Here is a 26139-nt window from a genome sequence, read left to right as displayed (position 1 = left end):
GAATGGAATTAATATGAGAAAATGGAAAAATAGGAACAAAATCTTTGTAAATAGGGAGGAATGGAGGGGTTGAAGGGAGGGCTGGGCAAGGGTGAAAGATGGGAACCAAGAGAGATTTTGTAACGGTGCAAATTAATGATGAATGTCATTATATTGTATACCTAAAATGTACCAATGATTAGAATGAATAATCGATAATGCAAAATAGGTAGAAAAGTTCCAAAGGGGTAGGGGTAGTGGGAGGAGCAGGGGAAAGGAAAGAAGGGAAAGAAAAAATGATGAGAAATGGAAAAAATGGAAATAAAGTCTTTGTAAATAGGGAAGGGTGGAGGGGGTGAAGGGAGGGCTAGGAATGGGGAAAAAGTAAGAACCAAGATACATCATGGAAAGGTGCAAGTTCTCAATGAGAAATGTAATTGTGTTGTATACCTACAATGTACCAATAAAAGAATTTAAGAAAAAAAAATAATACAGAGTGGTATGATACTCACTTTACTGTTTCCCCAGTGGTAACATTTTGGGTAACTGTAGTGCAATATCATAATTAGGAAATTGATACTGATATCATTTATTCAGATGATCACCTTTATTCAGATATCACCAGTGTTATACTCATCTCTTTCTCTCTGTGTAATTCTATGTAATTTTATCATACGTGCAGATTCATATGACCACCACAGTCAAGACACTGCACAAGTTAATCACAAGGCCTCCTCCCCTGTTACTCTTTCAAAGCCACAACCACTTTCCTTCTTGCCTCCTGCCAACCTCTGTGACTATAATTGAGTTCTTCATCTTTATTATTTTGTCATTGAAGAAAGCTGTATAATTGGTGGGACATGCCTGATATTCCAGCACTTGGGAGGTTGAGGCAGGAGGATCCCAAGTTCAAGGCCAGTCTGGGTTTTATAGCAAGGCCTATCATAGCAAGACTTGTCTTAAAAACAAAAGTTGTAGGGCCAGTTATTTGGCTCAGTGGTGCCTGCGCCTGCCTCACAAGTGCAAGGTCCTAAGTTTGATCCCCAGTACCAAAAAAAAGAAAACCAAAAACCAAAAACCAAAAAAACAAAAGTATAAATGGAAGCATACATTATTCAGTCTTCTGAGATTGGCTTTTTAAAATCAATATGATTGGGGTGGGACGTAGCTCAGTGGCACAGTGCCTGCCTGGCAAGCATGAGGCCCTGAGTTCAATTCCTGGTACCAAAAGAAAAAACAAAAGAAAAACAAAACCCAAAAATAAAAAAAATAAGTAAAATCAATATGACTCCCTTGAGACCATCCGATTCTTGTGTTTCTCCAGAGTCTGTTCTTGCTGGGTGTGGCTGTGCACGCCTGTATTCCCAGCACTCAGGAGGCTGAGCCTGAGGCAGGAGGACTGCTATAAATTCAAGGCCAGCCCGGACTGCATAGTGAACCCATGTCTCAAAAAAAAAAAAGTTTGTTCTTTAGCCCAATAATTGGATTACCACAGTATTTGCCCATTAAAGAATTTGTGGGCTGTTGTCAGGTTTTGGTTAATTAGAATAAGGCGCCTAAGGTTTTTGTGTGAACATTTTTATTTTATTTATTTATTTATTTTTTTGGTACCGGGGATCGAACTTGAGTCCTTGAGCTTGCGAGGCAGGTGGCGAAACCACTGAGCTAAATCCCTGGCCCAGCATTTTTATTATTCTAGGATAAAGAGTGCATTTGCTGAGGAGCAGTAAATATGTGTTTAGTTATATAAGACACTTAAACTTTCCCACATTGGCAGTACTACTTTTCATTTCTGTAATACATGAATGATCCAGTTTCTCTGTCCTTTCCAATACTTTAATATATATATATATATACATACACATATATATGTATATATTTAAATTTAGCCATTTTGAAAAATATATTGACACCTCATTTTGATTTTTATTGACCTAGTGGCCAATTATGTTGAATATTTTTTCATGAGCTTATTTATTATCTATGTTTCCTATTTAGTGAAATGTCTATGCCTTTGGCCCATTTTCTAACTGGATTGTTGAGCCTTAAAGGCTCTTTAATATATGTTAGATACAAACCCTTTGTGAGAATGTCTTGCAGCTATTTTCTCCGTCTCTTGCTTGGCTTTTCTTCATCTTCACAGGATCTTTCACATAGCATATGTTATGGTTTGGGTCTAGATGTCCCTCCAAAGCCTCATGTGGCCATAGGCTTGATCTAGAGTGTATGAAGCTAGAATTGATTCATGATGCAATGCTAGGCTCAAGGGCACTAGGATTAAGGGTGTGAGTGCTACCCACCCTAAGTAGTCTGAATAAGATAAAAGGGGCAGAGAGAGGCTGTTAATGCTAGTTACCTTTGCTGTCTTGTGTGTGCCATGTTGTTTCTGCACTGCCATGCCTGTTTGTTGTCCTTGTCTTGGAGTTGGCTGACTATGGACTGAAACCTCTATGAACTGTAAGCCAAATAAACCTTGTTCCCCTTTAACTTTGGGTATCTGGTATTTTGTCTCAGCAATGAGAGAAAAGTAACTAACACAGCATACATTTAAAATTTTGATGATCATCTTAAGAACCCTGCTTTTGGTGTCATGTTTAAGAATTCTGCCTAGCTGTAAGTTATGAAGATTTTCTCCTAAAAGTTTTGCGGTGGTATAGTTTGCATTTAATTCCATGTTCCATTTTGAACTAATTATTATTTTAGTATAAGGTTAGGTATCCAGGTGCTCCAACACCACTTGCTGATATACTATCTATCCTCCATTGAATTGTATTTAATTCTTTGTCAAAATCACATATGTTTAATATACTTATGAGGATAGTGTATTTTTAGCCATGCCATTCTTTCTTTTATGAAAGACCCTGCATGCCTTCTTAGCAGGCAACCTCACTGTTCAGGTAAGGGCCATGTAGTATGCATCACCACTCTGGCAAAGTAGAGCGCTGACTGAAACTCACTACAGATGAATGAGATGAGAGTTCATCTTCCTTTCTGCCCCTGCTAATACCTTCATGATGAAAGTAAACATTCATTTGTATATCCATGTTGCCTCCCAGTGGGCACATAAGCGCACTGACACCAGGGGAAGGGACAGGGAAGTGGAGTGCTAGCTAGATCCTTGTCCCACCACCTTGTTACCTTGCTTATGCCCAAGGGGAACGGAGACTAAATGTCACTGGTCAGGTATTCTAGTGGGAGTTTTTTTTCAGTGCTGGGGATGGAACCTAGGGCAAATACTCTACCACTGAGCCACACCCTCAACCCTCTAGTAGAATTCTTTTTAATTTTTATGTTCAGGTTTCCCACAACTCTCAATTTAAGCAGTAAGTAAAGGAAAAACAATTTAAAATGTATTTTAATCTTTAATTAATGTTGACCTCTGAATGTATTTGCTTTCATATGAAATGATTTGCATACACAGCATTTTCCAGGAACAAAAGCAAAAGCTAAAAGTGTATTAATAACAGTTATTTAACATCTTTATGTGGGATTAAAAATTGCACTTGGTCTTATTTTCTGTATAACTATGAGTTCTTATTTTCATAAAGTTTCTTCAGAAATTTGTAGATGACCCTTACTCTTTCAGAGGTGAACATACGTAGCCACAAGGATGGTTACAACCACGGATATAATTGGAAGATGGAAGATATCCTGGGAAATCCACGCTTTTAGCTAAATGATTTAAAAAATTAAAATGAAGATAAAAAACTATTTCTAGCAATATATTTTTTAAAATGTATGATATAACATTTAACTTATCAGCATTAACATTAGTTTATACATTTGTGTATATATTTGCACTAGTATTTCTGTTTTTTTGTACTGGGGATTGAACTCAGTACCTTGTGTTTTTGAGGCAGGCAGTGACACCACTGAGCTAAATGTGCGGCCTGCATTAGTATTTCTAAAGATGCTGTTACCCTTTTATATAAGATAAACTATTGAAAGTATCATTTCATTATTTTCTGAGATTTGAAGCAAAAGAAATCAAAGAAAAAGACTTGTCACTGTGGTTCATAGATTTTTGCCATTGCTATGGTTATTAATCTTTTTCTTTAACATATTTGAAGTGGTTAGATGTTTAAAATTCCCTCTTCTGCTAATTTCTTATAATTAGCATCAAAGTATAATTAAAAATGGTGGTGTGATATTTACATTGTGTGTAGATGGGGAGGGAGGTGATTTGATTATGCTTAAATTTATAATTATGCTCTTTCCATAAATATTTTAAATAATATATTTGCTTATTTTGTGCAACTAAATCTTGCTCTTGGCAGAGAAGATGGGTTTTTTTCTATGATTTTAACATAAGCTATCAGCTCAGGGGGGAATATATGAAATGCTAGCTTAAGAAACATGTAGTTGAGTGAATTTTCCATTTTGTATCATGATTTTTAACAGAGCCTATTATGTTGGCTTAATGGTACTATCAGAAGTAATATTAAAATATTTTTCTCTGTTTAAATTGTAGAGATTATACTTTATTTCTTTAAAAAAATCTGTTATAATTTACATACAGGTGTAGGTCTTTTGTGAGGCACATAGTGTGATAATTAGCAATTATTTTAGAACATCAGAAGAGTTTTAAATTGTTTCAATTGTTTTATAGCTTTTCAGCTTCATTTCTTCACTGCTTCATTTATGTGAATTTCAGTTTCCTCATTAGTGAAAAAGTGCAAGCAAAATATTTAACTCAAAGGAAAGTGCAAAGTAAGCTAAAAAAAACACTAAGAAAAAAACTAGTGGTATTCATCAAAAATTTGTTCAATGGAAATATCTTAAGCAAACCCAATAGTGATTAGTGTACCAAATCACTGATTACCTATACTTGTTGATTTTAACCTCTGTGGTTCTTTTTAAAGTTCCCTCTGATCACTAATAGAGAATAGTAATAGTCTGCTTTCAAAATATGGACAATAACGGATTTGTGATTCAGACAAGACAGTATTTTGTAGTGTAGGCAGTGAATATATTTTGTATGCTCTCATTTCAAAAATGAGACAAAACACATAGGAATGTTATGAATATCCGTCCTTAGTAGTCTGCTGCAAGACAGAGTGAACTGGGTTTGGGTGAATGTGATGACTCGGTCTGGGTTGTGAAACTTAGCATACAGTCATCTGAGAGTAACTGAAACCTCGTTGGGAATAGTAACAGAACATAATTGTTTCTATCCTTAAGTAGTTTACAGTAGAGGAAACTATTCAGATAGGAATGGTAAGATTAAATCAAATTATAGAGAAAAACAGGGATTTTTGTTACTCATCTGCCAAAGTTCCTTTACCATTAGTTATCTTAAATTGTCATAGTACAAAGACCCTTATGGTATGAAGTGTTTAAATTTTGTTTTTTTGGTATCAGAGATCAAACTTGGGACCTTGCACTTGTGAGGCAGGCAGTGGAACCACTGAGCCAAATCCCTGGCTCTGAAGTGTTTAAGTTTTAACTGAATAAGGCAAGTAAAGAAATGGTTTCACATCTGCATTTTACAGAGTGACACATTTGCAGAGGAATTGTTAGGGATATATCAAACCTCTAGTTCCTAAAAGATATATAAGCACATTTATGTAAAGACACACCTAGCAGATATTTTTCAATAGTTTTATCAGTTACAGTATATGCCCATTATAAGTAATTCAAGTATAAAATTATATATCCAAAATTAATTTGTTCTTAGGATTCAAAAAATGGATTCCTTGAAGTTTTAGCAAACAATCCTCTACTTATATTGAGTCCTGCAGTGTTTATGCTGTAAAAATCCAGGAGATGGTATAATCATTGATTCCTATATTGGGTAGAATAGTTGCATGACAATATGATAGGTATACTTGTGGGTCCTGAGTAAATTAAGCAAAAAAGAAAATAATTGAAAAGAGTTTCTTCCAAACTGTGAATTAAAGGGAAAGATTATTGACTCATTGATTCCAAAATGCTAGCAAAATGTTTCAATTTACAACAGATAATGGCCATATTCCCTTCATAGTACTTGATGTATACTAAATCGATAAAGTCTCAGGGGGAAACTGAGCCCATGGCAAAACTTTGTGTAATGGTATGACATATAAATGTGTCCTGAAACAAATCAAACCATAAAGATTACAAAAGATAATTTAATATTTATCATTTGTATTGTTCCTCAAAGAATTTTATTATGTAAGATTGGCCTCTATTTGGAGAGTGCAAGGCTTTGAAATTGTAAGACTATCTCCAAATAAGCTTGCCTTTTCAATGTTTTTTTTTTTTTGGTACTGGGGATCGAACTCAGGTCCTTGCGCTTGTGCAGCAGGCGGCAAAATCACTGAGCTAAATCCCCAGCCCACCTTTTCAGTGTTAAAGAAGCATTAGAGCTACAATTATGAGTGTAGAAAATTCAGGGAGGAATCTTATGATCATCTAGGCTTTCAGTTTTTAGATAGAAAAACAGAAGTTCAGCAATTAAATCACATGTATAACTAGATGTACGTGCAGAGTTATAATACAGGGCTTCTGGTTCCCAGTATAGCACTATTCTTACTACTTCACATTGGCTAGGAAATATAATATGAAAAATACATATTTTAGCACCTTGTGGTATAAGCCATAAAATTAAAGACCATCATTATGAGCTACCTTGATATCTGGCAAGACTTGGTGTGTCTTGATTGTCATTAACAGCAAGTTTCTCTCCCTACTTTTTGTGCAAATAAGATCCCCTAGCTAAACAACTCTTGTTGTCAAAGGATCAGCACAGTTATGATTTAACCCTCTTTAGTGGATTTTAGTTCCCTGATGGCCTGTGGAATTATTCAAATAATAATTCCATCATTTCTTCCTGCAGGAACTGGGGATCATTTTACCCTCTTGAAACTACAAAGCCCACCTCCCACAGCCTCTATTTATTTAATATATTCTCATGTTGTCCTGTATGATATTGTGCCCTCTTCTCTGGATCTGTGATTAATGACTAATAAATCACTGTCTCTCTCATTTTTCTGGTGTCAAGTATTATAAGTTTGGCCAGTCTCAAAAACTTAGAGCAGAAATTCTGCTCTCACTCATGGGATGAATAGGAGGCAAAACACACTCATGGAGAAGAATACTATAAATATTTAATAGAAAGGTAAAATAATTTTTCATATAGTATGATGCTATTCAGAGATACTATGGATTATCTACCTGAAAGGGCATGGAATTTGGAATCAGGAAACCAGGTACAAATCCTGATTCTATGATACATTAACTGCAGTAACCATGGGCAAATTACATAATCTCTCCTGATCTTTCAAGTTTTTTGATGCCAAGTCTAGTATTTCCATCATAACAGCTGATTTGCAGCAACACCAGAAATATCTTTGTGACTTGATTCATACAAAGATGAACAAAATATTCCAATGTTTGGATTTTTATTTGTGATGAACAATGTTTCTAAGACTGAACATTCAAATCTCAAAGAATCATGGACATGTATTTTTTATGAAATTGATTCACCTTCTTTGGCCTTCATATAATTTCCCCTTCTATATTGTAAGATCAATTTAATAAACGTAGACAAAATTATAGAGTTCTAAATAAATGTTAAAGTGATGGGCAGATACCATACACGGAGCCTTACTTTTACTTGTTTTAATGGGTTGAAGACTCAACCAAAGATTTGCAGTTTTACAAATGCAATCATTTATAACAATCATAAGAAAATTTGCTTTACTCCTTCAGTCTCATTTACTCCCTTTTCCTAATAAAGTCATCATTAGCTAAAACCACAGCACTTTTTTTGAGGTGCTGGGGATGGAAGGCAGCCATGCATATGCTAAGCAAGCACTCTACCACTAGGTTATACTCCCAATCCTGTTTGAAAGACAGTTTACTAAGGTATAATTTACAGATTATAAATTTACCCATTTTAAGTATACAGTTTGAGTTTTCTAAAGTTTATTTAATTGTGGATTCTTCACCACAATTCAGTTTACAATTCAACTTTGATCCCTTTCTCTTGCATCAGTTAATCCTCCTGACTCTGCCCACAATGCATCTTGAACCCTCTGATTTATCTTCCTCTCCTCTGCTAGCACCCTAGCATAAGCTATTATGTGTATCATTTGGATTGCTATGAGAATCTCCTAACAGTTCTTGCCAATTTCATTTACTCCCTTAAAATCCATTCTTCTTTCAGCAACTGTCTCTTAAAACCAAATCAGTCCTTCTGGATTAAAACACTCCAATGGCTTCCCACTGAACTTGGAATAAAATGTCTCTCCACAATCTATGAGACTTACAGAATCAGATCCCAGCCTAACCTCTCCAACTTCACTTCTTACCATGTTGCTTCTTGTTCTTTACATTCAGACATCACAGACTTTTTTCATTAAACATTGCCAAACTCCAAAATTCAAGTTCTTTGCATTTGCTTTCCATCTGCTGCTGTCTCTCAGATTGTTCCTTGCCTGTCTGCCTCACTTCCATATTCCAATATTCGGATTTCTACCCAAATATCTCTCAAAGACCTTTTCTGATTAAATAGCTATCAATTAGCTTCTTCTGGTCATTGCCTTTAGCCTTCATAGTATTTATTTTTATCAATCCTAGCCTTCATAATACTTTTCATTAACTGATACTATGTTTTTATTATTTACTTATGATGTCTCTTCTGACTAAAATATACTCTTTCTGAAGACAGGGACCTTTCTATGTTGTATTCCAGTACCTGAACAACAGTAAATAGTTTGTAGCTACTGCTCAAATGTATTTGCAGAATGAATTAGTCAAAGAGAATGAACATCTTTCTAGGAGGAACTGCAATAGTCAGGATTCCTTCACAAAACTGACTCATAAGAGAGAAAAAACACATGACAGAAATGGAGAATAAATTTTAATATATTACAGTAAGAAAATTATTTTCCTTTCCAGGTGCTTTTCTTTATAGCAGTCTCAATGAATGAGGCAGTTAATGCTTCTTTTCCCTTGTTCTACCTTTTTTTCTTTTTTACCATGTATCATTCTTTCCCATTTTATTCATGTTTTTCTTCTGAGTTTTTTTTCACTGTATCCTCTTCTCCTACTGATCTTTCTTCTATCCCCTTCCAAACCTTGCTTGGCTCTCACATTTCCTCTTCCTTTCTCTCACCTTTCTTCCATTTTCTATTCTGATTACCTATATTTTTATTTTGTTTTTATTTCCCCTCTTCATAGCTATTTAACTGAGATAATTTATTTGAAAGTGTTCCTAAACTGTAACATTTTACATAGTATTACAGTATTTCTGTGTGCATTACCCTTACTCTTTAATGCTAGTCATAAGTCCTTATGGTGTCTGCTTTGTTCCTGTTTTTCTTTTCTTTTTTTTTTTTTGGTACCGGGGATCGAACTCAGGTCCTTGTGCTTGCGCAGCAGGCGGCAAAACCACTGAGCTAAATCCCTGGCCCCTGAATCAATCTTGTGTACCACACTGAATGTTTTCAATGATTTGTCCCATGTAAGCCTATTCCCTGGCTGGTAGAGGAAATCAGATATTTTAGTTGATGATTCTGGAATTATTCCTTCAACATGATATCTGTAGTTAACAAAATTAAAAAAATTCAAAATTTAAGTTTAGTCTAAGCTGAAAATATACTACTATCAAAGTTAAAGGTAGGCTAACTTAGCAAATAACATTGGAGAAAATTTGAAGTATCTTAAAAGTATCCTGAAGACAAGTTGAGTATCCTTGTCTGGAATGCTCCTGCTTGTTCCACAGTGTAACTGTTAGCGCTCTGGACTCAAATTCTGGGGGCCAGAAATATTTCAGATTTGCTCAGATTTTGGAGTATTTGCATGTAAATAATGATTTATCTAGGGGATGGGACTCATGTTTAAACACAGAATTCCTTTATGTTTCATATATACCTAGTACACATATCCTTAAAGCAATTTCATACAATATTTTAAATAATTTTATACATAAATTTTCATGATGTGGAATATTCTACTTATGGAGTCATGTTAGTACTCAAAAGTTTGAGATCTTTGAGCATTTGATATTTCAGTTTTAGATTATGGATGTTCAATCTGTATGACCAATTCAATGTACAGTACTAGTATTCAACTAGAAGTAGCAGTTTATTTAAACATGCATTATAATTATTACTTCAAAATTCATTTTCTATAAAATTTTTAAATAAAGTTTCAATTGTCTTTTTAAAAGGGCTGTTTTTGTTTAGGATTAGTCTAAAATTCTTCTACTAAATTACTGTCTGTTTAATTTATTATAAGCCAACAGTAACTGATGACAAGTTTGTGTGGTTATGCAGTACAGTATCTCATGACTCCCATTTTAAAGTTAAAATTGTAATGTGGTTTAGAGCAAGGATCTGCAGACTTTTTAGCAGAGGTCCAGATGGTAAATAATTTAGGTTTTGTAGGTCACATGGTCCCTGTTGCACTTGTTGAATTCTGCTGGTATAATGGTAAAGTAACCATAGGTAATATATAATGAATGCATGTGGCTGTGCTATACTTAAACTTTATAGACCTTTTTTTCAGTGCTGAGGATCCAACCTTTGGCCTCAAACATACTACAAAGTGCTCTACCACTGTGCTACGTACCCATAGATACTTTGTGAGTGTGTGTTTGTGGTGCTGAGGACCCAGGGCCTTCACATTGATCTACATCCCCAGACTACTGTATTTGTCATTTTTATTTTTTTTATCTTTGTGTCAGGGTCAGACTAAGTTGCCCAGGCTGGGCTCGAACTTGCAATCCTCTTGCCTCAGTTACCCAGAGCACTAGGACTACAAGTCTACAGGTGTGTACCTGTACATGCAGCTTAGACACTTTTTGTTTTCTTCTGTTTTTTGAGACAGGGTCTCACTATGAAGTTGAGGCTGGCCTTGAGCTCACTATGTAGCCCAGGCTGGCCTCAAACTCAAACTGATCCTCCTGCCTCAGCCTCCTGAGTGCTGGAATTATAGGTGTGTGCCACCACGCCCGGCTGACATTGACTTTTGAATTTCATTTATTTTCACATATCAGGAAATATTTTTGTTTCATCATTTTAAAAATGGAAAAGCCATTCATAGCTTTAAGACTGTGAAGAAATAGGTAGCAGGCCAAATGTGTGTGTGTGTTTTTTCCAGTACCAGGGATTGAACTCAGGACCGTGCACTTGCCAGGCAGGCAGGCACAGTGCCACTGAGCTATATCCCCAGCCCTCCAAATGTGTTCTTATGGGCAGATGTTTGGGAATCACTGGCCTAGAGTTACTAGTATTGTTCTGAATTAGTGTAAATTTTAGCTTAAGAGAAACAGCTTGGGAAAGTCACTAACCTCTGAGTGGGGTTGGTTATCCATCAATGAAACTAAGACAGTGAGCAAACTGAGTTTGAACCCACTTATAGAAGGTTGTTAGATGAAAATGGGAGTCAGAACACCACTGGACACACACTCTCCCCATTACTCATTCTTTTCAAAGTAAGAGGACAAGTTTAAGCAAACTAAAACTTTAGAAGCTCTAAAAAACTAAGATTTTCCCTCAAAGTGAGAAGAAAACTAAATGCTATCATTCTGGAAAGTAGTCTTCATACTGTGAAAGGTTATTACTCTTATGATTTGGGGTAAACACATAAGGAACTCTTTTTTCTTTGATTATTAATTTTCCTTTAAAGCTCAGTTGTTTCCTTATTTTCTCTATGAGACATCATCAAATTCCTTAATGTAGGGTTTCTTTCCTTCATGTTAGCAAAGTTTTTAAAGAGTTTATTATTAAGTTCTGTATGAGATAGTGAGAAAACCATCTGAGTAATTCTAGGTCCTGCAAAAAGTCAGATAAGAAACAGAATTTAAGCATAAAACTGTTGTTCAAAGGTCTATATTACTGCCATGGTTTGTTTTTATTCTCTGTTTTCGCTTTCTATATTGTAAACTTTGAGTATAAGAAACTTTTAATCTTTTTGTATTTCCAACTAATGTCTAATTAGGTATCTTTCTTAAAGCAGTTATTTATATATAAATACTGATAATAACTACCCCTAGTCTTTTAATAGCATTCTTTCATTGAGTGGTGAAATATGTCTCTTTTTTTTGAGACAGGGTCTCAGAGATCCTCCTTCCTCAGCCTCCCAAGTGCTGGGATTACAGGCTTGCACCACCATGCCCTGCTGAGTGGTCAAATATTTAAATATGCTTTTTCCTCCCCCTTTTTCTTTCCTTCCTTTTTTTTTTTTTTTGGACAGGGTCTTTCCATGTAGTACAGGTTGGTCTTGAAATTACTATGTAGCTCCCCCGCCTCCAACTCAGCGGGCCTTGAGCTCATGTTCTTCCTGCTGCAGCATCCTGAGTGTTAGGACTACACGTGTGTATCGCTATGCCCAGCTAGGACATGAGATTTTCTACCCTTACATACTTCAGCCTGGTAGTCATGCAGGCAATGAAATAAAAAATTTATTGAACAGGGTGGTAAATTAAGAGCTAAAAGCACAAGAATATGAGGGTAAGAAGGGGACTGCAGCTCTTTTTAGACAATCTAGAAGACCCTTTAATAGTTATTCCTGACAGTGTTAGGGATGGACAATATTAAAGTGTTGGTGTTACTGATGATACTGATTCTCTTACTTGTGAAGTACAGAAGTGTGTGGAATGACCTAGTCTAAATCCCAGATTCTGGTTTTTTTTTGGTACCAGGGATTGAACTCAGAACCTTGCGCTTGCAAGGGAGGGGCCGGAATCACTGAGCTAAATCCCCGGCCCTCCAGATTCTGTTTTTAAAGAATCCTACAAACTCACCACTGAGTAACAAATTTTCATCCCAAAGTTCTCCATAAAGTGAGAGGGCAGCAGAGCTTAACACTTTTCACATTATCTTACTAACAATATCTGCATTATTTTGATAGTCAAGAAGAATTTCAAAACTCAAGGTTTAGAAGATACTGAGCCAGGATGAATACTGGGCTAAGTTAGTATTCTTCATTTTGGTCACAGAAAATGTATTCATTGTCGCTTTAAAAATTTCAGCCCATTTTAACTTGAATGCTTTAATTTAAAATATTTACAAAAATGTCTCATTTGTCTGCCTCAGAGAGTAGAAGAATTAAATGTAGTGGTGGTAATGGTGATTATAACAAAAAGTATGAAAATAACTAGCAGAGGAGAAAAAAGTAGTAGGTTACATAACCACTGTCTTAGTTACTTTTCTGCACTGAGACAAAAATACCCAACACCCAAAGTTAAAAGGGGAAAGGTTTATTTAGCTCAGTTTGTAGAGGCTTCAGTCTATCATCGGCTGGCTCCAAGGCAGGGTGGCACATGGCAGAGGGGCAACAGTTAGTTCGTGGCAGATCGAAGGTAGCAAAGCAACAAGGGAACCTTAACAGCATCTTTCTGCCCCTTTTATCTTATCCAGACTACCGGGATTAGGGCGATGCCAAATCAATCAGTATACTGGTTTAGTAATCACACACCCTTAATCCCAGCATCACACACTGTAGATTCAGCCATCTCTGAAAAAGCCACCTCTGACTGAATGAGGCTTGAGGGGACATTTAGACCTAAACATAACCACCATGAAATGTCTAAAGGTGGAAAAGGTACAATACTAAACTCTTCTGGATAATCTGCCTCAATTATTCCAAAGCTAGTTTGGGGGAAGTCAGCGAAAATGATGATTAAGAAAGTACATCAAGCTTCTGCAGCGAAGTCTTGGCTTTTAAAAGTTTTTGTCTCACCAGCATTTATGAGCTAGGAGACTTTGGGATAGTAATGTATTCATCTGTAAAATGACGATAATAGCAGTGCTTACATTGTGAGATACATGAGGAGTAAATTTAAAAATAAAGCAACTGTCATAATGCCTGATGTATAATGAGATTAATACATGTGAGCAGCCTCTAATATTTAGGGAAATGTATAGGCTGAACTGTGTGCTGTTAAGTTTGTATTTCATCCCTTAAGGGCAAAAAGGAAATAAATTCTTATGAAACAACTGGCTCCCTTTTCTTTTTATTTCTTTTTGGTACCGGGGATCAAACTTGGGTCCTTGCACTTGCAGGGCAGGTGGCGGAACCACTGAGCTAAATCCCCAGGCCTCCCTTTTCATGTTTATAAGTGTTCAAAGATAATCATATTTGAAATAGTAGTATCTTCAAAAATATCCTTAAAAGCAGTTTTTGGGAAAAACAGAAGCATATAGCAGGAAAATAAATGAGGGGAAAAAACCTCTACTTTTTAGTAGTTTAAGGCTATTAAATACAGTACAACTTTTAGCAAGAACATAGCAATCTGCTTGTATACTAGTTATTTCTTGAAGTGGAGATTTCCTATTTTAGTGAGTTTTTCCTTAGTAGGGGTATTTGTTTTTGTGGGACTCAAACTCAGAGCCTCATGCACGGCAGGCAAATACTCTACCACTGAACTATACTGCCAGCCAAGAAAAGTTCTTTTTGGCAGGGTAGGTGACTATTTTCAGGTTTGAAAATAAATGAATAAATAAATGATTAGATGGTACATAATCACTGTTTTATTAATATCATATTGCAGCCTAATTTCTATTTACTACCCAATAATTTGCTGTAGTTAATGAAGCAGCACTAAATTCCAGATTCAGTGGTGCCACTGAATTTAAAACAATGATTACAAATAGAAAACTGTACTCACATATTTCCGACAAATCTTTTAGAAGCCTTGATGGAAACAGTTATCTTTTTCTCAAAGGGAAATAAAAATCCACAAGTAAATTGTCACATGTAGAAAACAATGAAAGTGAAAAAACAAAAGTAAAAATATTTTTTCTGCTTGGTAAAAGAAAAATATTTTTAAGAAATGTCTTTACAATGAATTCTCATTAAAAAATAAATTCTTGAAATATGATTGTTTTCTTACTGAATTTTTAACCACTTTCCATCCAGATGTATCTTGATTGTAACCAAAAACTTCTTGGGCAGTTTGTTGGGCAACTGCCTTATAGTCCATCTATCTGTAAAGTTTTAAAAACAAATGACTAGTAAGAATGTAATCATAAAAATACTGTGTTTTCGAAACAGGGTCTTACCATGTTGCCCAAGTTATTCTTGAACTTGTGGGCTCAAGCAGTTTTCCAGCCTCAGCCTCTTGAGTAGCTGGGATTACAGGCATGTGTCATGATGCCTGGCTCCAATAAAAACTTTTACAATGCTACATTACTCATTAGTACTATTGCTACAATATGTCACCTATGAACACACAATAATTACTTGTTCACTGTATGCATGAACCTTTTCTTCTTACAGTCTTTCAAATGAAAATCTGTGGCAAAGTGGAAAAACCCAGGCTTTCGAAGCAAAGATATCTGGTAAGGAGCCTGTCTCTGTCACTTATTGTTTGCAGTATTTTACTTACAATTTGTTTTCTCATTTTCCTTTTGGTATAAAGCTGGGATAATACATGCCTTGTAGAATGTGTGTGAGGATTGAGATAATGCACATAAATATTCTACCCCAGAGACTGGCACATAATAGTCACGCAATAAATAATTATTATTTCTTATATGTTTCCTTTCCCTGTAATGTATCACAACATGCTCTCTGGACTTAATCTTTCCAAGCGTGTGTCAGAGACAGTACATGATCTGACCCGTGGCTTCCTCTTCAAACATACCTCCTACTAGGTGCCTTCTTGTCTACGTAGCTCCAATCATACTGAACTCCTGGCTGCTCCTCAACTATAACTAGGCACTTGCTTCTCGGCCTTTTGGCTAAGATCAAGTGTAGTATTTGTTCTTATCAGTTTAAAATATAACTAGGCAACTTCCTACCTCAGCATCTTTGTACTTGCTGTTTCTTCTGCTTGGAAAATTCCTGCTTAGTATGTTCACACGACTGACTCATGTGTATCTGCTTAAATGCCACCATCTCAGGATGAAGTTTAAATCAATTCAATTCAAACACATTTACTGAACTCCTACTTCAAGTTAGGTACATACTGCAATGGACTAATGTTTTTGCCCCCTGAAATTCTTGTGTTGAAATCTCAGTCTCCAATAAAATAGTATCAGAGGTGGGGCATTTGGGAGGTGATTAGGTCACAAGGGCAGAGGCCTTATGAATGGGATTAGTGTCCTTATAGAAGACTTTAGAGAGCTCATTTGCCTCTTCAGACATGTGAAGACATAGCCAGAAAGTGGCAAGTTTGCATTCTGGAAGAGGCCCTCACCAGAAACCAATTATGATGGCACCCTAATCTCAAATTCCAGCCTTTGGAACTGTGAACCCATACATTTTTACTGTTTATAAGACTGATAAGCCAGCCAGTCTAGGTAATCTGTTGTAGCGGCCCAAAAGGACTAAGAAAGGTACAGTGGCAGGTACAGCAAAAACAGTTGAGAACAATACTGCTTCTGCTGTGAATGAGTTCAGAAAGCTGTAGTCCTCTGGCGTCTCAGCCTGTTTTCAGTTAGACAAAGCTGGCAGGTATGGTGCAAAGAACATGCAAACAGACCAGGATTTAAATTCTGACTTTGCTACTAACCAACAGCTGTATTATTTTCGGTAAGATGCTTAACCTTTGAACTACAATTCCCATGTTTATAGAATGGCAATAATAATACTTATCTCATGCAATCTATAAGGATTGAGTTCAATGCTTAACACTATGAAGGGCCTTGCTATAGGTGATCCAAAAGCTTAGTTTCTTTTCTTAAAATGGGCACATTTAAAACCATCATTAAAAATTCTTCAAAGAACTGCTTTCTTAAGCACTTCAATAAACTTTAAAGTTTAATTATCAGAACATTTCTTTCTTAGGTGTCATCTAAAACTCTTTAGGTTGGATCATAATTTTCTTGTTTATTTCTCCAGCAAAGTACAACAGCTGGATGATTTTTTTTTTTATATTAGAATAACCTCTTTCCTGGTACAGTCCTTGTTTCTTTACCTTTCCTAACAAATCGAGTCCAGAATTTTAGTAACCATTGGGACCCTTCTCTAAATTCTTGTGGAAATCTCCATATGTGTTAACCTGTAAGGGAACAAAGAAGTAGAATTACTTTGATCCATGAATTGGGCCAAAATATTTGATAAATTTTTTTTTATCTTCTTACTGTGCTTCACTTACACTGTCTTTATTAGGAAACATCTGCTACAGGAAAAAGGTAGTGAAAAACTTTAAAGATACAATTTACGAAGAACCTTTAAATAATTATTTTAAAGGAGGACACTTTAAAAAAAGTATTTAGATAGAATGTGGGTTAAAAAAATCTAATTTTTTACACTGATGCCATTAACAATCCGTCTGATCCCTGACCTGGACTTGTCCTAGCACATAAAATAGTTTCTTATTTCCTATCAGCAACTTAACTTGATCTCGACTGACCTAGAAATTTTTCAGATCAGAAGTTATTACTAGCTGTAAACTCCTGTAGGGATTGTGTTTTATATTTTTCATATCCCTAACACCGACACAATGGATGTACTTAAGTGAATCACTGAACTGAATTTCATACCTTCTGAACTTTCACATTTGCTAAGAGAAATTGGAAGGTAAAGTTTAGTAGGCTACATACAGGGGGCGGGAAAAAAAGAACAAATAGAGTACAGTTCTACTACCTGGTGATGTAACATCAGATGAACTGGAACATATTCAGATGGAGCATCGGTCCAGGATATCTTCACCCATAGGGTCAGTGGAAAGTAAACATAAACCACTATTGAGATGGTATCTTTGGTTTTTTTTGACAGTCCCCTAGGTTGAAACCGGATTCTTTGCACCTCATATCCCGCCCTAGCCTTTGTAGATAGGTTCACATGTGTGGTTAAGGGATCTTTACTCCTGTTCCTATAATCGCCCTTTCTCTGGGCTGCCTAACTGGGACCCTCAATCCGTGTTAGGGCACTGTCATTCTTCCTGACCCTGGAGGAATTTCCTTCTCCAATCCTGCACCTGCTTTTGTATTTGAGGAGCTGGCTGGACGAAAGCCTTGGAGGGCCAAGGCTCCCCAGTGGGAAGGGGAAAGGGAAGGGGCTGAGGAAGAAGGAAGCTGTAGGGGAGCCGCCCTCAGGCTGAAATGTTGTCTCCTCTCGGGCGGGGATGCTCTGAGAGCAAGGAGGCTGAGAACTTCTGAAAGGACTGGGGCTGTGAGGCTGGCTCGCAGCGACCGGAACTGCAGCTGCCAGGGCCGCTAACTAAGTCTCCTTCTCTTCTGGGTACCCCCCTCCCACGGCCCCGGGGCGGCCAAAGAAAGATGAGCCAGTCCGCTGAGCCGAGTGGCCGAGAACAGCGGTGATGGGCTCGGGAGGGCGTGGGACACAGCCCAGAAGCATTCCCTCCCAACCCTGAAAGACGCCGCCGCAGAAACTGCACCTCCTAGCAGGGACCAGGCCCCAAGTCCTCGCCGGGTCGCCTCTGGTTCCACCCCAGCACCCTCGGCTCTGGGCCCTCGCGCTGAGCGCCGCGCACGCGCACCTCAAGCCGGCGCCATGTTGGGTCGGTTTGAAAGCGAGCGCGGGCGTCGAGTTCTGCTGTGACGGCGGAGGGGACTGCGAGCCGAGAGAGTCTGAGGCGGGCCAGTGTGCGGGGCGCGGATTCTCCGTCGCGTCGGCAGTCCTGTAACACACCCGGGCTTTGGCAGAGAGCTGTGGAAGTGTGCGTTTAAAATCTCTGGGCATTAGTGGGTGACTTGGGCCGGGAAGGGAGGGAGCTCTCCCGTCCTTTGACAGGTGAGGGAAAGGCTGAGGGGTGGGCGGCGAGGAGGGCGGAGCAGGGCGGCTCCCCAGGGAGGGCGACCCCTGGAAGGTCGCTCTAGGGACTGAGCTACCCGGCCAGGACCTCGGGGAGCGCGGGCTCAGGGCTTGGAGGGGCGCCAGGCACGCGGCTTGCACTTAAGGGGCTGCTGCCAAATAAAAGGTTTCAGAGAGAGAGAGAAGTAACTCCTTTCGAGGACCGTGTCTGCGTGACAGGGGCCGTGGAAGACCGAGGCGAGGGGGTTAACTAAAGCTGGTTGGGAAAGTTTGAAACTAGCTCGGCCGGGTTGGGCTTCAGCCCAGGGGCGCGGGGAGCCTTCGCTTTCCGAGAACGTCGGTCCCCTTTCTGCCGCGGAATGCGGTAGCGTTCACTTGCGAAACAGATCGCCGAGCTGCTGTTTGCAAGAATTGTTCTTAACTAACCATGCAGTGTCCTGTTGGTTATTTAACTCTGAACATTCTGTTTTTGAATCAAGGTCGTTGAAATGTCTCGCCCTGACTTTAACTTTCTTTTTGCCATGATGGATTTGCTTTTGGAGATTCGAACTGAAACTTTTGCGGAGGAAATGGTAAGATGTTTGGGATTTGCTTACAGTATATGGGGTTCAAAATAATCCCGTGGTGGAAGTGGGTGGGGTTGTGCGTAAAAAATTGAGATATGTTGATGATGGTTCCTGGAAGCATAGGAGTTTATTAAACTGTTCTACTTTTGCAGACGTTTGAAAAGTGTCAATAATAAAAGTTATATTGTGGATTTTCTTTTTGTCAGTCCTGTGAATTAAAATAGTAAAATATCACTTTAATGAGAACGTTAAAAGTTTTGCATTTGTTTTTAAAGTTTTGCAAAATAAAATCGGTAACCTATTCTGTGTCAAGTAAAGGAGGAAACTGTTCACTTATGTTTATACAAGCAAATTAACTTGAATTACACTTCTTTAGTGGTGGGAGGGCAGTAAAAAAAGGGCAAAGGTTGCTGGGGATTTAGCTCAAAGATTAATCGAGGTATTCTTCCATTGTTACAGCATTCAGGGACAAGAAACAGGTTAAATAGTCATTATCTTCTGGTGTTTCTTCCAGTAGCCACAGTCAAATCTGGGAAGGCATGCTCTGCGGCTGTGACAGGAAGATATTTTACTTCACCTCATCTTTAAAAAATTTCCATAAAGTCAAAATTGACAGTTGCTAAGATAACATTAAGAGCTATAAATTACAAATATTTCCAAAATTATAGTACAACATTAAATATATCTGACTCTACGACATCACAATATGTGTTAAGACCTAGACATTCTTTTTAATATGGAAAATTCTTCCATTTTCAATGAATTTAATATAATATACTGAGTACCTTGCCTATTCTGTTATTGAGTTTTCAAATATAAGTCCTCTTATTGAAGTACTAACATTGACAGGAGTTCTCTCAATTTTAGTAATGGAAAAAGAGCAAGATGAATACATTGTCTATTTACAAATTATTTAAGCTTCCTTTAAAGGAGAGGTGAGCTGAATCTGTTTAACAGAAGAATGGAAAATAGAGAAGGTGGTAACCAAAATGAAGGTCAGGAAGTGATCATTCAGCAATGTTATTTTAAGAGAAGGGCATAATTACTAGCTCGTTCTGAACTGAGACTTCACAGATGCATATTATAAATTAATTTGTTCTCCAGTCCTTTTTGTGGAAAGGCTACAATTTCATATTGGCGCTTACAATATTGACAGTGAATAGTCTCCAATTGTTTGTCCTTGTTTCTACTCTCAAAATCTGAGAACCAACCCCTTCTTATTTCTAAAGCTTCTTTCTAAAGCCTGGTGTCTTGAAAAAACATTATTTACCATCTTATTATCTTTAGTGTATGGTAGTAGGCACTGACGATTTGAAAAATAATGTGTGTAGGGGAATATTGGGTATTGTAGTGTCAGAATATATCGCTGTAAGAAGAAAAGACTTAACAGTAGTTTTTAGGACTTTAAAAAAAGCAAGTATTTGTTCCTTGGTTTTTCCATGTATATTCTTATATAATTTTTATATACATCAGCCACATAGTAGGTACTTAATGTTTTCTAAATCATTGATGACATAATTCACAGTAGACAATAGAAAACATACAATACCCAACTAGGACTGCCTATTATAGATATCTGATTTTACTCCTTAATGGAAAAATTTAAAAGTTTATATATATTCTTTGCATATAGACATTCCTTTTAATTGGCACTTTATCCTGTTATTTTTGTATTACAGCTGTTTTGTAAGGGAAATGCCTAAAAATTTTGAGGAAGCCATGGCAAAATCAAAACACAGAGTTTGTTCTCAAGAATCTTCAATATCTTCTCTCCTGGCAAGCTGCAGCCTAAGTAGTAGCAATTCCTCTAACTCTGGTGGCTCTTTTCACTATAAGGATAAACTGTACAATTCTGCTTCTCAGGCTCTCCAGGCCTACATTGATGATTTCGATCTAAGCCAGATGTATCCTGGTACAAGCACTGGAAAAATTAACATTGATGAGGGTGCTGCTAATCCACACTTCTCCAATTATATTTCTAAACCAAGCAATGGTATGCTTTTATTCTTTGTTTTCTTTGTGTCTGGTGATTTGAAGTATTTGAGAGATGTGCTGTAGCCTTACAAAGTTTGACTTTTCTTTTTTGCTGCTGGGGATGGAACTCAGAACCTTGTGCTTGCCAGGCAGGCAGCAGAACCACTGAGCTAAATCCCCATCCCAGTTCGACATTTTTTTGTTAAAAAATAACTTTTATGATACTGATACCTGAATATTTTTGTAAGATCTTTGTATAGTTCTCCAGTCTCCAGGAAATTTCAGCTAAGATCCTCTTTTGACCTTGGAGGGGAAGCTAATGAATGTAACTAATAAATAGGTGGTTGATTTTAAACTTGTCATTTTAATATAACATAATGGTAACAACATTGATGCAGTGGTTCTGGCTTTCATTAACTTAATGGTTTTAAACTTCAACATTTCAGAGTTTACTTGCTCAGTTTCACTTGGTGGAATAAGATTATATTTGTCTTTTTGAGCTGTATTCTGTGTGGGTCAATAATCACAAAATATTAAGAGTTTATCTTTGATAAAGCCTCCATGAAGATGAGTCTGGAAAATGCAGTTGTTGATGAACTAGTTAGCACTTTACTGAGCACTTAACAGCATGTGCCTAGAATTGAAAAAGTTTGTAATCAACTGTAGATGATATATTTCAGAAGAAAATGAGCACAGCTTTTCACTGCGTGTAACCATGCTGTTGTAGGGTGAATATGAAAGATAGCAAATTATTTTTCCACCCAGTTTGTTAGCATGTTTTTTTCTATGCTACAACCAATATTGAATGGCCAGTATTAACATGATTGTATTAGCACATCAGGTATGTCTAGATGAAAACTGTTGAAGAAATGGTGAATGAGAATACAGGACAATTCAAGTGGTTGGAGATGAACATGTAGAAATTAAATATTGAAGATATGAAAAAGAAAGGACATTCTATTTTATCAATCTGTATGTTTTAAACCTTCAAAACTTTAGTGAGATAAAAGTCTCACTAAAAGTGAAGATAAAAGAAGCAAAAAAGATTTGTAAATTCTTAATTTGCACTTACTGTTGGATATTATATTTGTATGTAATAAAGATAAGCAGAACTATGCTTTGTTTTTCAGCCTTTGAAAATCTTGATCACAAAGAGCACTCATACTTCTTATCCTATAGAAGAGAGCCTATTAATGACATAGACTCCATTAGCCTAACAACTGACGATCTGTTAAGACTTCCAGCAGATGGATCATTTTCTTTCACTTATGTTGGACAAGGTCACCGAACAAGAAAGAAAAACAAGAAATACATTAGAAAATCGGGTTCATTGGACATTGAAAAGAATCCAGATTTTCAAGAGGCTTTCACTCCCATGGGCATGGATAACTTAGTTACTCCAGTTGTGTACACAAATCGAAAACAATGTGCTAGACTGAAAAACCTAAAACTTACAAATAAGACTAATAAATGTGTTTTTGATTCATCTTTATCTTTTTCTAAAGAATCTTTCAAGGGCTATTCAGAATATGGTCTTGAAAAGAATTATCCGAGATGGCTTACTAGCCAGAAATCTGATCTTAATGTTTCAGGGATAACAAGTATTCCTGATTTTAAATACCCAATCTGGCTCCACAGTCAAGACTTGTTACCCGATGCAAATAGTCAAAGGGTTCCTAAAGAAGAACATTGTTTCCCTAGACATAGTTATCAGGCACAAAGAACTGGACTTATGAATAAAGTAGAGTGTTTGGAATGTTCTTTGGAACCTTCACATTTTTCAAATCCCTTATGTGGTGATAAACATCTTGTTAATGAATGCAAGTGTGATTCTGAACATAGCCAATGTAAATGTGAAACTCCACTTCTTCCAGGACAATCCAAAAAGCCTTTCAGTGGTAATATTTTGTTTTCAGTTTTTTTTTTAACCAAGGAAGTGCTATAAATTTGACTTAACCTTCTATGAGCGTTTGTTTTATTTTTGATATAAGTATATAGCTTTTTAGAATGCTTATGATCTTCATTTATATAACATTTTGTAACTATATTAGTGTCTGTTTTTTCCTTTATCTTTGCTTGAGGGGTCACATTTTGACATAATTTGCTGTTATAAATGTGTATATTCTAAATTATCTTACTGATTTTGAGATTTAGTTGTACTTTATTTTTTCCTTAAAGAACTAATACAATTTTTAAAAATTAGGTGACAAAATTGAATTGCTTATCCTGAAGGCCAAAAGAAATCTAGAAGAGTGTACTGAAGAATTACCAAGGTCTATGAAAAAGGATGACAGTCCATGTTCATTAGATAAACTTGAAGCAGAAAGATCATGGGAAAATAGTCCTGTTACTTTGTAAGTAAGTGGATGTATTTACTTTTTCAAATGAAAAATGTAGTATCGGATTTATTTTTAAGATAACTTAATGGAAATTAGTAATATTATGACATAATCTATACCTTTCTGTTTTGCTTGCTTTAAATTGCATTTCATATTTGTTACCACAAGATGGTGCAGTGTTTCATACCTTCATGGTGCATTATATATAACTTGCAATTTATTATGTATTTTGTTCCACTATTAAATATTGACATATATCATAATATGAGGGATTAGAACCAAAGACATTTATTTTGTTGCTGGAAGATTGTCATGAAATTTGTGTTACTCTGTTTTTTAACTTTAAGCTTCTATCCCATGTTTTCTACCATTTCATTTACATTTTACTTTATCTTTTAGTCATCATTTTCCTTAAGTAATGGTGCAGTTTTTTATATGGTCTATCATTTAGATTTTTATAATTCCTAACATTATTTTCATTTGTGTGTTTAGCCTTTCTAGGATATAGTTTCTCAGAATAATTTAAAGAATGTTCACTTAGAAACCTGGGATTGTTGAGTATGGAGTTAGAATTGGAAGCTTATGTAGGAGAGGTTTTTTTTGTTTGTTTTTTTAAGAGTAGGAAAAACTTATTGAGAGAAAGAAAGCTTCTGTCTAAGAGAGACAGAAGGGGGACCGGAAAGTGGGTTGCCCCTGGTTTTTATTTTTTCTTTCATCAATTTTATTGGTACATTTTAGGTATACAATATAATGACATTCATCATTGGAGATTTGTACCTTTACATAATATATCTTGGTTCTTATTTTTTCCCCCTTCCCCTGTCCTCCCTTTAACCCTTCCCACATCCCTATTTACAAAGACTTTCCATTTTTTCCTTTTCTCATATTAATTCCATTCCCTTCTTTCCTTTCCCCTAGCCCTCTCACTTCCCCTTCCCCTTTGCACCTTTTCTTCCTATTTCATATTATCTACTATACATCTTGATCCATATTTACACTTTCAGTTTCTCACACCAGAGAAACTATTCGGTATTTACACATGTGTGTCCTATTTATTTCACTTAAGAGTATCGCCTCAATGTGCATCGATTTAGGAGAGATTTTATTCTTAGTGATATAATTATATTTGAACTTAGCAGAAGGCTAATATTTGTAACCCCATGTCTTAGGCTCTGATAATTTATTCCCTTCTGTTTAAACTTTTATTTTGTTATATTCTTTTAATTCCTGAATTTTTTTCTTCTCAGTTGAATACCTCTGTTTTGAATTCAACACTGTCTATAATTCCAGTTTGGATTTCTGTCTTTGCTGCTTTCTTGCTGTGAGAGCCTACGCAAGTTACCTAAACTTTAGAGGTGGTGAAGTAAATAGTTTGGGGTTGTCACGAGGATTCAACTGATGAGAAATACAAGTATTTAGGACAGTTTCAGATTAAGGGTAAACTGTCTTATAAATTGTAGAATTTATAGTGATGACTGTCCAGAATATTTTATTTAGACATTTTAGCTTTGTTCAGGTTATTTCAACAATAGCCTTTTAAAAAAAACTTGTATTAATAACTAGCTCATTTAATGCTTATCTTTCTTCCTAATTTCTTATTTTTTCAGTTGGTTTGTATATTAGTAAAGTATTAGAGATGCAGTGCTTTGCTTTTTATTGGGACAAAATAAGTGACCGAGTAATATCAAAAATGTTTAAATTAAGAGTAAAGTTTTTACATTCATTTAATATGTTTTGTAATTAGATAATATAACTTCTGGCTTCAATAACTAATATTACCAATGGTTTGGCCCAGTAACCTGCATGCAGTAGTTATTTTTTGAGGATCAGTTCATGTTATGATGCGTATGCTTATAGATAAAACTAAGGATGGATTTCTGAGTAGAATGGATAGATCTCAGTTTGACATTGACAAATTATTATCAATCTGTCATCAAGTTGAAGCAAAATTGAATATGAAGCACTAAAAGTTTTCTAAAAGGTAGATTATAACTAGGATCAGTGATAGTGAACTTCTATGAACTCTGCACCCATCTTTAATAATCACATAAATGTTTTTGATAATACTGTGTGGATGGTTATCCGAACTATATTGGTTATCAGTGAGGGAAAAGACTACCTGGAGAGAGAAAGAAACTCATACTAAACTACAATCAAATGTCAATAAAGAGATTCTTCTCACTAAGAAAAACTATTAACATGGGACATTTAAATATTATAAAAACATTCTTACATATCTGAATTCTTCAGTTACAAACACTTTATAGTGGTGTATAAATAAGATAAATAGAAGATAAGATAAATAAATAGGATTTTCGTGACTAATAGAATTTGCTTTGGGAACATTCTTATTTTTGCTGGGGATGCCATTTACTACTCCTTGAGCACTAGGGAATAAATGAGTATTTATTGGGCATGTATTACATAAACCAGGTACATAGAGAATTAACTCAATTATTTTTGCAAACCTCTGTGAGATAAGTAGAACAATAAATTTAGAAACTGAAGTTCACACAGATAAATTCCCTAAGGTCATAGGATAAGTGGAACTGAGATTTGGATTTAACAATTTTAATTAAATAAAATTTTAATTTCAAAATTAATCCCTTTTCCAGTATAGTCAATCT

At 36.2% G+C, this 26139-nt stretch overlaps 3 protein-coding genes and 1 pseudogene across 5 annotated transcripts in view; 2 read left to right on the top strand and 2 right to left on the bottom strand.

Annotated features, from left to right (window-relative positions):
* Window positions 1-1511: 1511 nt before the first annotated feature.
* Window positions 1512-15554, bottom strand: Stard6 (StAR related lipid transfer domain containing 6). Its single transcript, XM_087190791.1, is given in 5 exon segments — window positions 1512-3651; window positions 5934-6051; window positions 9376-9505; window positions 14804-14897; window positions 15533-15554. Coding segments are annotated over 5 exon segments (462 nt in total). The 3' UTR covers window positions 1512-3553.
* Window positions 3786-19102, bottom strand: LOC101708461 (uncharacterized). Of its 2 annotated transcripts, none has more exons than XM_087192481.1 (2): window positions 16832-19102; window positions 3786-14897 (listed from the first exon to the last, which is right to left on the bottom strand). In XM_087192481.1, exon 1 carries the CDS (start codon window positions 18559-18561, stop codon window positions 18079-18081), a length of 483 nt encoding a protein of 160 aa, XP_087048607.1. In that variant the 5' UTR covers window positions 18562-19102; the 3' UTR covers window positions 3786-14897; window positions 16832-18078. The 2 variants fall into 2 exon arrangements, with proteins under 2 accessions (XP_087048607.1, XP_087048609.1); XM_087192483.1 differs by having other exon boundaries at window positions 17503-19102.
* Window positions 15634-15787, top strand: LOC147830073 (U2 spliceosomal RNA; annotated as a pseudogene).
* Window positions 18380-26139, top strand: part of CUNH18orf54 (chromosome unknown C18orf54 homolog) — a 27015-nt gene continuing 19255 nt past the window's right edge. For both annotated transcript variants that reach the window (XM_013075914.3, XM_021236643.2), the window contains exons 1-5: window positions 18380-18538; window positions 19113-19205; window positions 20879-21192; window positions 22304-23071; window positions 23377-23527. In XM_013075914.3, coding sequence (XP_012931368.2) covers window positions 20895-21192; window positions 22304-23071; window positions 23377-23527 — 1217 coding nt within the window. In that variant the 5' untranslated portion in view covers window positions 18380-18538; window positions 19113-19205; window positions 20879-20894. The remainder of the gene's footprint in view (window positions 18539-19112; window positions 19206-20878; window positions 21193-22303; window positions 23072-23376; window positions 23528-26139) is intronic.

Source organism: Heterocephalus glaber, unplaced genomic scaffold (genome assembly GCF_053883595.1).
Source record: "Heterocephalus glaber isolate CG9 unplaced genomic scaffold, H.glaber_assembly_v1.0 deba00000331, whole genome shotgun sequence".
Lineage (NCBI taxonomy): Eukaryota > Metazoa > Chordata > Mammalia > Rodentia > Bathyergidae > Heterocephalus > Heterocephalus glaber.
This window is presented reverse-complemented; position numbering and strand designations above follow the sequence as displayed.